The 13,923-nt window shown below is 58.7% G+C and overlaps 1 protein-coding gene across 1 annotated transcript; it reads right to left on the reverse strand.

Annotated features, from left to right (window-relative positions):
* Positions 1 to 1,997: 1,997 nt before the first annotated feature.
* On the reverse strand, positions 1,998 to 13,923 carry SV2A (synaptic vesicle glycoprotein 2A). The gene is made up of 13 exons (XM_058821735.1): positions 13,810 to 13,923; positions 10,771 to 11,501; positions 9,475 to 9,655; positions 7,954 to 8,105; positions 7,741 to 7,874; positions 7,084 to 7,173; positions 6,721 to 6,831; positions 6,549 to 6,637; positions 5,897 to 6,061; positions 5,672 to 5,805; positions 4,691 to 4,894; positions 3,658 to 3,817; positions 1,998 to 2,656 (listed from the first exon to the last, which is right to left on the reverse strand). Exons 2-13 carry the CDS (start codon positions 11,348 to 11,350, stop codon positions 2,473 to 2,475), a joined length of 2,184 nt encoding a protein of 727 aa, XP_058677718.1. The 5' UTR covers positions 11,351 to 11,501; positions 13,810 to 13,923; the 3' UTR covers positions 1,998 to 2,472.

Consider the following 13,923-nt stretch of genomic DNA (forward strand, 5'->3'; position numbering starts at 1 on the left):
CTGGGAGAGGCACGGGAACGGCGTGGGGATGCTGGGACCCCCCCCCCAAAAACTGGGTGAGGCTGCCAGGAGCCCCCCGGGAACAACAGGAACCCCCCAGGAACAACAGGACCCCCCCCCAGGAACAACAGGAACCCCCCCAGGAACAACAGGACCCCCCCCAGGAACAACAGGGACCCCCGAGGAACAACAGGAACCCCCCCAGGAACAACAGGGACCCCCGAGGAATAACAGGACACCCCCAGGGACAACGTGAGACCCCCCCAGCAACAACACGACACCCCCAGGAAGAGCGTGGAGCTCATGGGAGCCCCCCCAAAACTGTGTGGAGCTCATGGGAACCCCCCTAGGAACAACAGGAACCCCCCAGGAACAACATAGGGCTGCCAGGACCCCCCCAAGAACTGTGTGAGGCTGCCAGGACCCCCCCCGAGGACCAACGTGGGGCTCCTGGGACCCCCCCAGGAACACCAGGACCCCCCAGGACCAACGTGGGGCTCCTGGGACCCCCCCAGGAACACCAGGACCCCCCAGGAACAACGTGGGACTCCTGGGACCCCCCCGCAAGAGCAACAGGGGGCTGCCAGGACCCCCACCCAAAAACTGTGTGGCGCTCCCAGGACACCCCCAGGAACACCAGGACGCCCCAAGAACAATGTGGGGCTCACAGGATCCCCCCCAGGAACACCAGGACACCCCCAGGAACAATGTGGGGCTGCCAAGAACCCCCACAAAAACTGTGTGGACCCCCCCAGGAACAACATGGGGCCCCTGGGACCCCCACCCTGGTTTCAGCATTGGGAGGGGACAAAAATAATTGGGGTGACCCCCCCCCCCGTGACACTCTGCCCCAACCCAGCACCCCCACCCTGTGGGGGATTTTTGGGGTGTCCCTCCCATTGAATCTGCATTAATGAATTAATTTAAATAAAAGTGTTCTGTGGGCAGCTGGAGAATCCTTTTTTTTTTTTTTTTTTTTGGACGGGGGGGGGGGGGTGGTTGGTAATTATTTTATGCTTTTTTTTGGATTTTTTTTTTTTTTTTTTTTTTTTGTCCCATTTTAATTAATTTACAAACACCTGAAACTACAGCACGGCACGACAGAGCTACGGGGGGGGGCCCGGGGGGGGGCCGGGGGGGGGCCCCCCAAGGACCAGCTACACCAAGGAGGGGACAAAGCACACGGGGGGGGCTGCTTGGAATGGCGGGGGGGCTGCCCTGGGGCTGGGGGGGCCCCCCAGCTCTGCCCCACCCTATGGGAAGGGGGCAGAGCGTGAGGAACCCCCCAAACCCCAAACTTTGAGGGGGCACAGCACTGGGACCCCCCCTGAACCCCGATTTGAGCACTGGGGACCCCTTGCACCCCGATTTTTTTTTTTTTTGGGGGGGGTTGGGGGGGGTTTAGGGGCTGTTTGTGCTTTGCAAACCGCTGGTGGTTTTGGGGTGGGGGGAGGAAAAAGGGGATTGTTAATAAGGGATGTGGGGGGCACTTGGGGTGCAGGGAGGAGGAAAAGGGGGTGCAGGGAGCCCCCCCCCCCCCCCCTTGAACCCCCCCTGACCCACACCAGCCTCCCTCAAATTGGGGAAAATCCTTTAAAAATCAGTTAAAAATCCCTAACTGGCAGTTTTGGGGGTCCCCCACTGCTGCACCCCAAATGGGGGGGACAGGGGGGGGCTGTGCTTTGCACCCTGAAAATTGGGGTGGGGGGCACCCAAAAATTGGGGCATCCTGGGGGGGAGGGGGGGGCATGTGCTTTAAAGGGGGGGGGCACCCTAAAATTGTCAAGGGGGTCCAAAGGGAGCTGCACCCCCCAAAGGGAGGTGAACCCCCCCAAAGGGAGCTGCACCCCAATATTTCCTGCACCCCCCCAAAGGGAGCTGCACCCCAATATTTCCTGCACCCCCCCAAAGGGAGCTGCACCCCAATATTTTCTGCTCCCCCCCCATCCCAAGGTACCCCAAGGGCTTTTGCTCCCCCCCCCCCCAAAAATCTGTGGGGGTTTGGGGGGACCCTGCTGGGGATGGGGAAACTGAGGCACAGGGGGCTCCCCCTGCTTCATCCTCCTTGGCTCAGCAGGGATTTGGGGCTGCACAGAGATTTGGGGGGGGGGTTCAGAGGGTCGGGGGCCCCCCCTAAATCCCGTCCCCCTAAAGCCCCCCGGGAATGAGCAGCAACTCACACAGGGGTGACACCAAGAAAAGAAACTGGGGTGGGAGAATTGGGGGTCAGGGGGGAACTTTGGGGGGAGTCCAAGGGATCACGGAGGTTTTGGGGGTACAGAGGGATTTTTTTGGGGTGGGGAGGGGTCCAAGTGCAAATGAAAAAGATCCCAAATGCTCCAAGAAGACGTTTCACAGTGTCTAACGCAGAACTAACCCCGGGGGCACGAGGAGATGGACGGGGGGGGAAGAAATGCTGGATTTTGGGGGGTACCCCAGGGAAAGGGGGGGTCCCTCTCCCCCAGCCCCCCATCACTGCAGGACCTGCCCCCTCGTCTCGGGCAGTTTGAGGGCCAGGGAGCTGCCCAGGGCCAGAGCAGCTGAGGCAAAGAGGATGGGCACGGCCTTGGTGATGCCCACGAAGGAGGTGAAGATGCTGATGCCCAGCACGGCTGCCAGCTTGCACAGGGCGTTCAGGAAGCCAAAGGCCGTCGTCCTGGGGAGGATGAGGAGGGTTGGGCTTGGTGAGGGCACCCCCCAGGGGAAGGGGTGGGTGCCAAGCCTAGGGGGGTACCTGCACGGGGCAGGTGGTACCACGAAATTGGCACCTGGCGGGGTGAAATGGGCACCTGGGACACCAAAGTGGGAACTCAAAACCCCAAAATGGGAGCTCAAAGCCTTAAATGGGAACTCAAAATCCTTAAATGGGCACCCAGCACCCCAAAATGGGAGTCCCAAACCCCAAAATGGGAACTCCAAAGCCTGAAATGGGCACCCAGCATCCCAGCACCTCAAAATGGGAACTCAAAATCCTTAAATGAGCACCCGGCACCCCAAAATGGGAACTCAAAATCCCTAAATTGGTACCCAGCAGCCCAAAATGGGAACTCCAAACCCTGAAATGGGCATCCAAGACCCCAAAATGGGACCCCCAAACCTTTAAATGGGCACCCAACACCCCAAAATGGGAAGTCAAAATCCTTAAATGGGCACCCAACACCCCAAAATGGGAAGCCAAAACCCTTAGATTGGCATCCACCACCCTGGCACCCCAAAATGGGAATTCAAAATCCTTAAATAGGCATCCAACACCCCAAAATAGGACCTCGAAACCCTTAAATTTGGCACCCAGCACCCCAAAATGGGAACTCCAAACCCTTAAATGGGCACCCAACACCCCAAAGTGGGAATCCAAAACCCTTAAATTGTCACCCAGCACTGCAAAATGGGAAGTCAAAATCCTCAGATGGGCACCCAGCACCCCAAAATGGAAATTCCAAACCCCAAAATGGTAACTCCGAACCCCAAAATGGGCACCCAGCACCCCAAACCTCCCACCCAGCACCCAAAACTTCACTCCTTGCACTCAACAAGCCCCACCCAGCACCTAAATCCTCCACCTACCACCCACAACTTCACTCCTCAAACACAAAACTGCACTTTTTGCACCCAAAACTTCACTCCTTGCGCCCCAAAACCTCCGCCCCGTGCCCCCACCTCTTGTCGGAGGGGTAGAGCTCCACGGTGAGCACGTCGAGCGCGTTCCAGGAGGCGATGCTGACCCCCCCAAAGAGGCAGAGCAGGGCGATCATGGCAGACTCGCTGTTCCCGAAGGACAGGAAGAAGCAGCTGATGCAGGACATGACACTGGAGCCAGCTGGGGGACACGTGGACGCGTCAGAGCGCGGGGAAACTGAGGCACGAGGTGGGGCTGAGAGTCCCGAAGGGGAGAGGGAGGTGGGGGTGACCCACCAGGAGGTCCCCAGGAGGTCACCAGAGATGGAGGTGACCAACGGGTGGGAGTAGGACCAGGAAAGGGGGTGATGGAGGTAGGGTGACCCACCAGAAGGTCCCCAGGAGGTCCCCAAGAGGTCACCAGAGATGGAGGTGGGAGGAGGATCAGGAAAGTCCCCAAAGGGGTGATGGATGAAGGTGGGGTGGCCCACCAAGGTAAAGGTGATGGCTCAAGAGATGGAGGTGACCCACCAGGAGGTCACCAGAGATGGAGGTGACCAACGGGTGGAAGGAGGATGAAGAAAGTCCTCAAAGGGGTGATGGATGAAGGTGGGGTGGCCCACCAAGGTAAAGGTGATGGCTCAAGAGATGGAGGTGACCCACCAGGAGGTCACCAGAGATGGAGGTGACCAGTGGGTGGGAGTAGGATCAGGAAAGGGCATGATGGAGGTGGGGTGACCCACCAGGAGGTCCCCAAGAGGTCACCAGAGATGGAGGTGGGAGGAGGATCAGGAAAGTCCCCAAAGGGTTGATGGACTTTACCCCACTAGGGTAAAGGCAATGGTGGGTGTGTCAAGAGATGGGAGTGACCCACCAGGAAGTCCCCAAGAGGTCACCAGAGATGGAGGCGACCAACAGGTGGAAGGAGGATGAAGAAAGTCCTCAAAGTGTGATGGGAGTGGGGTGACACACCAGGGCAAAGGTGATGGTGGTGGCTCAAGAAGATCAAGAGCCTGGTTTGGGCTGAAGGCACCTCCAGGAGCCCCCAGCCCCACCAAGGGGTCCCGTTGCCCACCCAGCATGCGCAGGCGGCCGATCTTGTCCATGAGCAGGGCCGAGACGATGTTCCCGGGGAGCACGGCCAGGGTGCCCAGGAAGCTGACGAAGTAGATCATGTAGGCGTTGTTGTCGTCGCTGAAGTCCAGCTGGCAGCCCTCCTTGTTGTGCAGGAACGTGCTGTTCACCACCCGGCTGTTGATGAACTTGTACTCGAACAGATCTGGGGGACAGTGGGGACACGGGGTCACCCCATCTCCGTGCACACCTGCTGGCCCATCCCACCACGTCTGGTGGGTCCACCACCCCCTTGAGGGCCACCCTGGTCCTTATCTCTGCCACCCCAACTCCATCATGCCACTGAGGACCTTCCTTCAAGCTGGACCTTCCTTCAACCATCCCCATCTCCATTAAAACCCTGGTGGGTCAGGTTATCTCTACCACCCCAAGTCCATCGTGCCACTGGGGACCTTCCTGACCTTCCTCCAACCTGGTGTCCTCCCCCACCTCCACCAAAACCCTGGTGGGTCACATTATCACTATCACTCCAACTCCATCATGGCACTGAGGACTTTCCTGACCTTCTTCCAACCTGGTGGCTCACTCCCATCTCCATCAAAACCCTGAGAGCCAGCCTGGTGGGTCATATTATCTCTGCCACCACAACTCCATCATGCCACTGGGGACCTTCCTGACCTTCCTCCACGCTGGTGGCTCACTCCCACCTCCATCAAAACCCTGGTGGGTCAGGTTATCTCTACCACTCCAACTCCATCATGGCACTGAGGGCTTTCCTGACCTTTCTCCAAACTGGTGGCCCAGCCCCATCTTCATCAAAACCCTGGAGGGTCAAGTTATCTCTACCACCCCAACTTCATCATGCCACTGGGGGCTTTCCTTTCCTGACCTTCCTCCCTGCTGGTGGCTCACCCTCATCTCCATCCAAACCCTGGGGAACACCCTGGTGGGTCACCCCCTCCCAGGGATCCCATTGCCCCACCTGTGTTGTAGAAGACGGTGGAGATGAAGGTGCAGTTCTTGAAGAAGGTGTTGCTGGAAGTGATGTCCTCGAAGTAACACTCCTCAAAGAGCGAGTCCTCGAACGTCACCGACTTCATCTTCAGCCCGATGAACCTGCACGGGGAGGGACAGGAAGGAGAGCCCAGCTGCCCCCCAAGCTCGGCCCCAAGCTCAGCAGGGCCAGGCCCAGCCTCCCCTCGCTCACTTGTCGTTGAAGTACTCGCCACCGCGGTGCACTTGGTTCTCCAGGGTGAAGTTGAAGGTGAAGTGCCGAACCTTCTCGCGCGTGAAGAGCTTGGTGCGCGACGCGTACTCGATGCTCTGCAGGTGCTTGATCATGTCCGGGAACCACACGGTGAGCCCGTAGTAGCTGCGGGGACAGGGGTGAGCGGGCACCACACACCTGGGCTTGCCAGAGCTGGCCCGGGGCTCCCAGGGCTATCCCAGGGATGCTCGTTCCATCCCATCCCATCCCACTCCGTGCTGCCCCCTCCCATCCCATGGATCCCATTCCGTTGATCCCATTGATCCCATCCCATCCCACTGATCCCAACCTATCCCATCCCATGGATCCCATCCCATCCCATCCCACTGATCCCATCCCATCCTGTCCCATTGATCCCATCCCATCCCACTGATCCCAACCCATCCCATTGATCCCATCCCACCCCAGTGATCCCATCCTACCCTGTCCCATCTCATCCCATTGATTCCATCCCATGGATCCCACCCCATTGATCCCATGGATTCCATCCCATCCCATTGATTCCATCCTACTGGTCCCATTGATCCCATTGATCCCATCCCACTGATCCCATCCCATCCCATCCCATGGATCCCACCCCACCCCGCAGCACCTGAAGGACATGGTGAACCACACCGCCATCATCATCAGCGTCACCCGCCGGTACTCAGGCACGAAGCACTGCTGGAAGTTGCTCCAGACCTGCGCAGGGACACAGGAGGTGACAAACAAGGACACGGGAGGTGACAGGGGGCACAGGGAGCCCTGGGTGGCCCCGGCCTCACCTGCTGGGACAGGTTGAGGCATCGGACCAGCCAGCGCCGGTACCACGTCCCGGTGTCCGACTGGATCTCGATGAGCTCGTCCTCCCGCTTGATGGTCTTGATGTGGGTGACCTGTGGGTGGGACAGGTTGAGGACACCAGGAAGCCACCAAAAACTTTACTCCTTGCACCCAAAACCTCACTCCTTGCACCCAAATCCTCCACCAGCACCCAGTTGTGCCTCAGTTTCCCCACCTGTTACAGCAGCATTCCCCTGGTGGTACTTTTCCTAAAGGTGGGAATTGCACCCCAGCTCCTGGAGGACACCCCACCCTCACTTGGGGTGCTGGGGAGCCCAGGGGGGTCAGCTCTGGGTGGTCCTTACCGAGAAGACCCTCTCAGGGTGGCCCTTGGCTCTCATGTTGGTGTCATGGACCTGCTTCAGCACCATCCAGGCCTCGTCGTGCTTTCCGTTCTGTGAGGGCAGGGACAGGTCCCAGGTCACCCTGGGACACCCCAAACCCAGACCCTGACCCCCCCAGCAGTGCTCCCTGCCTGGGTCCCACCACCCACCTGGAGATCCCCCCATCATCTTCGTCATCTCAGGGTCCCCTGATCCCTCTGGGTCTCATCATGCACTTGGGGGGTTCCTGCCCCATTCCACACGTCTCCAAAACCCACCTGTGTTCCACCACCCACCTGGGGATCCCTCCATCATCTTCATCACCTCCTCAAGGTCTCCCCATTCCTCTGGGTTCCACCACACACCTGGGGATCCCTCCATCATCTTCATCTTCATCACCTCAGGGTCTCCCCATCCCTCTGGTCCCACCATCCACCTGGGGATCCCTCCACCATCTTCATCACCTTCTCAGGGTCCCACCATCCACTTCGGGGGCTCCTGCCCCGTTCCACCCCTCTCCAAAACCCATCTGGGCCTTCCTGTCCAGGCCTCACCACTCCCTGGGCGTCCCTTCCTGAGGACCCACTCCAGGTCCCTGATGCACCCCAAATCCCCCCCGAATGCCCCCCCAGAGCCCACCTCAAGGTAGAAGCGCGGGCTCTCCGGCATGGTGGTGAGCGCCCCGATGGCGAAGACCGAGGGGAAGGCGCAGACCAGGACGAAAACCCTCCAGCTGTGGAATTGGTACGCAGAGCCCATCTGGAAGCTCCAGCCTGGACAGGGGGGACAGGACACGGTGGTGGGGCCGAGCCCCGGCTCACCCCCCGTGTGCCACCAGCCCAGGGCTCCTACCGTAGTGCGGGATGATGGCCCAGGCCATGGCCGAGGCGTAGATGCCCCCGATCATCCAGAACATGCAGAGCCAGCTCAGGTGCTCCCCGCGCTTCTCCTGCGCCAGGAACTCCGAGAAGTAGGAGAAGACGATGGGGATGGAGCCGCCGATGCTGGGGATGGAGGGGAGGGAGCAGCGTCAGCCCCTGCCCCAGCACACCCACGCGCAGGGGGGATCGGCCCCTGTGGGACATCCACATTTTCTGGGAAAATCCCTTCACCCGGGAGTTTGCTAATGGGAAGCCGAGAAGCCTCAGAGGAAAAGGAAAACAATAATTATCTGATTTGCTTCTCCTGTGTTTTGCTGCTTTGGAGGTTGTTTACCCACAGGTGGATGTTTCATCGGGTTTTGCTGTGAGTTGTTTTGCCTCTTTGGCCAATTACGGGCAAGCTGTGTCGGGACTCTGGAGAGAGCCACGAGTTTTTCATTATTATCTTTTTAGCCTTCTGTACGTCTCCTTTCTGTATTCTTTAATATAGTATAGTTAATATTAATATAATATGGTATCAAAATATAATATAGCATAATAAAATAATAAATTAGCTTTATGAGAGCACAGGGTCAGATTCATCATTCCTTCCTTTGTCTGGGGGGAACAAAAATACAACAGCTGGGCCCCCTATAAGTATCCTTTCTGTATTCTTTAGTATAGTATAGTTAATATTAATATAATATAGTATCATAATAAAATATCATAAGATAATAAATTAGCTTTATGAGAACATAGAATCAGATTCATCCTTCTTTCCTTGGTCTGGGGGGAACAAAAAAATACAACAACTGATCCCCCTCTGTAAGTATCCTTTCTGTATTCTTTAGTACAGTGTAGTTAATATTAATATAATATGGTATCATAATATAATATAGTATCATAAAATAATAAATTAGCTTTATGAGAACACGGAATCGGATTCATCCTTCCTTGGGAACAAAAATACAACAGCTGTGCTCCCCCTGCAAGTATCCTTTCTGTATTCTTTAGTATAGTATAGCATTCTTTAATATAATATATTTTAGCATTCTTTAACATAATATAGCATCATAAAATAATAAATTAACTTTATGAGAACACAGAATCAGATCCTTCCTTCCTTCCTTCCTTCCTTCCTTCCTTCCTTCCTTCCTTCCTTCCTTCCTTCCTTCCTTCCTTCCTTCCTTCCTTCCTTCCTTCCTTCCTTCCTTCCTTCCTTCCTTCCTTCCTTCCTTCCTTCCTTCCTTCCTTCCTTCCTTCCTTCCTTCCTTCCTTCCTTCCTTCCTTCCTTCCTTCCTTCCTTCCTTCCTTCCTTCCTTCCATACAAAAGCTGCCCTCCCCTTTAAGTATCCTTTCTGTATTCTTTACTACAGTAGAGTTTAGCATTATTTAACAAAATACAGCATAATAAAATAACAAATTAGCCTTCTGAGAGCACAGAATCAGATTCCTCATTCCTCCCTTGTTCTGGGGGACGAAGGAAGCCAGCCCAGCAGCTGGGCCCCCTTACCCCACGCCCGAGAGCAGGCGGCAGAAGAGGAAGGTGCCGTAGCCCTGGACGAAGGAGGAGAAGAAGGCGAAGACGCTGTTGACGGAGAGGGAGATGAGGAGGCACTGCCTTCGGCCCAGCCGGTCGGCCAGCCCGCCCCACACGAACGCGCCCACCATCATGCCCAGGTACACGATGAGCCCTGGGGAAGGGGGGACACAGCGAGGTCAGGGCTGGGGGACACGGGGACCTGCGCCCCGGCTCAGCTGGAGCAGGGGGAGCATCCTCGGCTTTGGGACCCTCTCCCCGAAATTTTGGAGAGGGGACAGAATTCCCTGTTGTCCCCTGCTCTGCTCAGGGACTGTGAGACCCCAGGACCCCCTCACCCAGCCCTGCCCCCTGTCCCAAGACTGCCACATCTCAGGGATTTGGGGTTTTTGGGGGGGTGTCAGGTTCCAGCAGGCATCACAGAGAAGGGGGGAACCAATGGAACAAGGCCTCCCCCCAAACCCAGCCTCAGCAACCACTGGTCAGCCCAAATTTCAGGCATTGCTCATGTGGGGAGTAGTGTGGGACTGGGAGGAGGATGGTGGGAGCCCCACATCCCTTCCTGGACTCCATAGCCCATGGCCTCCCAGTTCTTCCTGGTCCCCACATCCCTTCCTGGTCCCCACATCCCTTCCTGGATCCCACATCCCTTCCTGGTCCCCACATCCCTTCCTGGATCCCACATCCCTTCCTGGATCCCACATCCCTTCCTGGATCCCACATCCCTTCCTGGTCCCCACATCCCTTTCTGGATCCCACATCCCTTCCTGGTCCTCACATCCCTTCCTGGTCCTCACATCCCTTCCTGGTCCTCACATCCCTTCCTGGATCCCACATCCCTTCCTGGATCCCACATCCCTTCCTGGTCCTCACATCCCTTCCTGGTCCTCACATCCCTTCCTGGATCCCACATCCCTTCCTGGATCCCACATCCCTTCCTGGACCCCACATCCCTTCCTGGACCCCACATCCCTTCCTGGATCCCACATCCCTTCCTGGACCCCACATCCCTTCCTGGATCTCACACTCCATGGCCTCCCAATTCTTCCTGGTCCCCACATCCCTTCCTGGACCCCATGGTCTCCCAATTCTTCCTGTGTTCTTCCACAGACCCTATGACCCCCCCCCCAAATCTTCCTGAGCCCCCCATGTCCTTCCCCATCCCCACCTTCCTGCGCTTCTCAATGCATCCTCATGTCCCCCTACATTCCACATCTCCCCCTGACCCTCCTGTCCCCCCCAAACCCCTCTCCGTGCCCCTCTCCTCACCCAGCATGCCCTTGTTGGAGTCGGACAGGCACATGTCCTTCTCGGCGCTGGGCAAGACGAAGCCCACCACGAAGATCTCCACGCCGTCCGCCATCAGGGCCAGGCCCAGGACAAAGTAGAGGGTCCACTGGAAGCGGCCGTGGCCGCACTCCTGCAGGATGAGCTCGTACTGCTGCGCCAGCTCCTCCCGGTCCTTCCTCCGCTGCCCCTCGGTGTCGTCGAAGGCTCCGGCGGCCGCCGCGGCCCCCAGGCGCTCCCCGCCCTTCAGCGACTCCTGCCGCGGGATCCCTTGGTACTCGCCCTCGTAGATCTCATCCTCCTCATCGTGGCCTTCCGTGGCGTCGCTGGACACCCCCTCCTCCTCGTTGGCACCTTCGCCCCCTCTGTAGTAGCCGTCCTGGGGCGCGTAGTCTTCATCGTCCTCCTCCTCCTCGAAGCGCGAGTAGGAGCGGCGGGTGTACTCGTCCTGCACTCGGTCCATGCCCCTGCTCACCTTCTTGGCCGCGTGTTTCTTCACCTCCTTGGCGATGTCCTTGGCGCCGCGGATGAAGGCGGTCCGGTCCCGGAACGACTCCTCCATGGTGCCCTCGGGGCTGCGCGGGGCTGCTGCGGCTGCTGCGGGGTCTCTGCTGCGGGGGCTGCGCCCTCAGGCCCGCGGGGAGGGGACAGGGGTGCTGGAGCTACCCATCCATGGAACGGGGGGTGGGAGCACCCGCGATGCCAGCCTGGACCTGGGGAGCCCAGACAGAACCAGGCTGAGTTGGGCGGTGCTGGCCCCCGAGTGCCACTTTGAGCTTTTTCTCCATCTCAGATTGGAGCAGGAGGATTAGAGGACACAGACTCAAACTGCGTCAGGGAAGGGATAGGTTGGGCATTAGGAAAAAAGATTTCACCCGAAGAATGATAAAGTGCTGGAATTGTCTTCCGCTGGGAAGATAAATCCACTGGATATTAGGAAAAATATTCTGCTGGATATTAGGAAAAAAATTTTCACCCAAAGAATAATAAAGCAGTGGAATTGTCTTCCCAGTTGGGTATTAGGAAAAAAATTTTCACCCAAAGAATAATGAAGTACTGGAATGCTCTTCCCAGGGAGGTGTAGAATCACCATCTCTGGATGTGTTTAAATAAACACTGAACGTGGCACTTGGTGCTATAGTTGAGGTGTCAGGGCATAGGTTGAATGATGATCTCAGAGGTCTTTTCCAAGCTCATTATTCTGGGATTCTGTGATTTGGGGACCCCCTGGTGAAGCAGCAGGTGGGCTCTGGGCTGGGGACAGGCTGGGAGATGCTGGTTCCATGCCAGCCCCTTCCCCTCACTTGGGGGGCTCCAGCTGCCCCCCAGTCCCCCTGGATCCATCCCTGCTGCCCCCATCCCAAAGCACAGGGGGACAGCAGGGACATCCCCAGGACTGCGAGTCACCCCAAAAAACAAGCTCTGGACCGAAGCTCCCCAATCCCCTGGGCACCACAGGGAGGATGAGGAGGTCAGGAGGTCCCCAAACCCTCCCAGCACCGCCTTGGCTGGGTGCCCCAGGGTACGGGAGCCCCTCAGAGGAGCCCTCGAGTGCCAATGACCCGAGTGTGCCAGGCCACGCTCACTGCAGGAGCTGCCAGGCAGGATTTACTGCGGGACACGCCAGCCCTGGCACGTGCTGACCCGGCCAAAGGGGGCTGGGGGGCACCACGAGGAGAGGGACACGCAGATCCCCGCGGGTGGTGGCATCTCCTTGTCCCCTCGCACGCCAGCATCCCACCCCCACTGCACAGAGCCCGGCTCGGCTCGTGACAGGGACGGACCCGCAGCCCCCCAGCCCCCGATGCTGCCGCTCCTCCACCCTCGGGGGCTGCCGCGACCCCCCCCAAGCGCTATTTTTGTCTCTGGCCAGGCGGGAAGGGAGCTGGGAGCGCAGGGACGCAGCCGGCGACGCGTCCCCCCCTGGCCGGGAGAGGGGACAGGGCACGCAGGGACGCTAAATTTAGAATTTGGGAAGCCTGCAGGGAGGGGGGCTGCGGCACAGCACGGGCCCCCACTCCCCAGCACAGACGGGCAGTGGTTTTATAGGGTAAAATTGCAAATTCCCCCCTCTGGCTGCAGGGAGACCCCGGTCCCCTCGCCGGGGCTCCCGGATCCATGACCAAGGTCATCCTGCTCCGGCCAGGCTCGAGGTTCCCTTCGCAATCTCCCCGTGTGGGGCCGGCATTGCCCAGCCCGGGAGGTGTTGGGGGTCGGGAGGGGAGCAGGGAGAGCCTGGGAGCGCGGTGAGGAAGAGGATGGGCTGGGGGAGCAAGGTCACGGCTGCCTCTGTCACAGAGAGCGGCCGCACGAACCGGGGAGCCTCGAGCGGCCGAGCCGACGCCAGGAGCCGGAGCTGGCTGAGATCGGGGGGTTTGATCCCACGGGATGGCCAGAAACCCCCCAGACCACAATCCCTGAAATGTGGGAGCCAGGGAGATCCCCCCAAAAATCCCCATTTTGCGGGGGGGCTGAGCACGGCGCTGGCCCTGCAGCCCCGCCGTGGCGTTGGACAGCTCTGCACAAGGTTATCGGCTCTGGAGCTGTCTCCTCCAAGTGGAGCCGAGGATGGATGAAGCCGTGCACCCCAAAACCCCCGAGAGTCCCCAAAATGAGGGGGCAGCATCCCCCCCCCCCCCCCAAACCCCCCCTCAGCCCCCAGGCTCCCTGCGGAACGCCAGGAACATGGCGACAAGGGGGAAGAGTTGGGAATCGCTCGTGTCCAAGGTCACCCCCCAGCATCCCCCTCCCCGTCACCCCTTCCCCAAATCCCCCCCGGTTCCCCCCTCCCATCCCTGCGGCGAATTCCCGATCCCCTCCGGCTGCTCTGCGGCGGGGGATGAGAAGAGCCCCCCAAAAACGCACATCCAAAGGCAGGAGCCCCCGGGAAGGTTTTCCAGGACAAAATGGCCACAGCAAGTGGGGAAGGAGAAGCCGAACCCCGAATCCATCAGCGGCTCCGATTAACGCCGCGGGGAGGGGGGGATGCGGGCTGTAAACCCATTTATTGTCCCCCCTTACCTGGCTCAGCCCTCGCCCCGCTCCAGCTCCTTGCCGGGGGATGCTCCGCCGAGGAAGGATGCTCCGGGGATGAAGGAGACGAAGAGGATGCTCCGGCAGCGGCAGCAGCTCCCG

The sequence above is a fragment of the Ammospiza caudacuta genome, chromosome 30 (assembly GCF_027887145.1).
Source record: "Ammospiza caudacuta isolate bAmmCau1 chromosome 30, bAmmCau1.pri, whole genome shotgun sequence".
In the NCBI taxonomy this organism is placed as follows: domain Eukaryota; kingdom Metazoa; phylum Chordata; class Aves; order Passeriformes; family Passerellidae; genus Ammospiza; species Ammospiza caudacuta.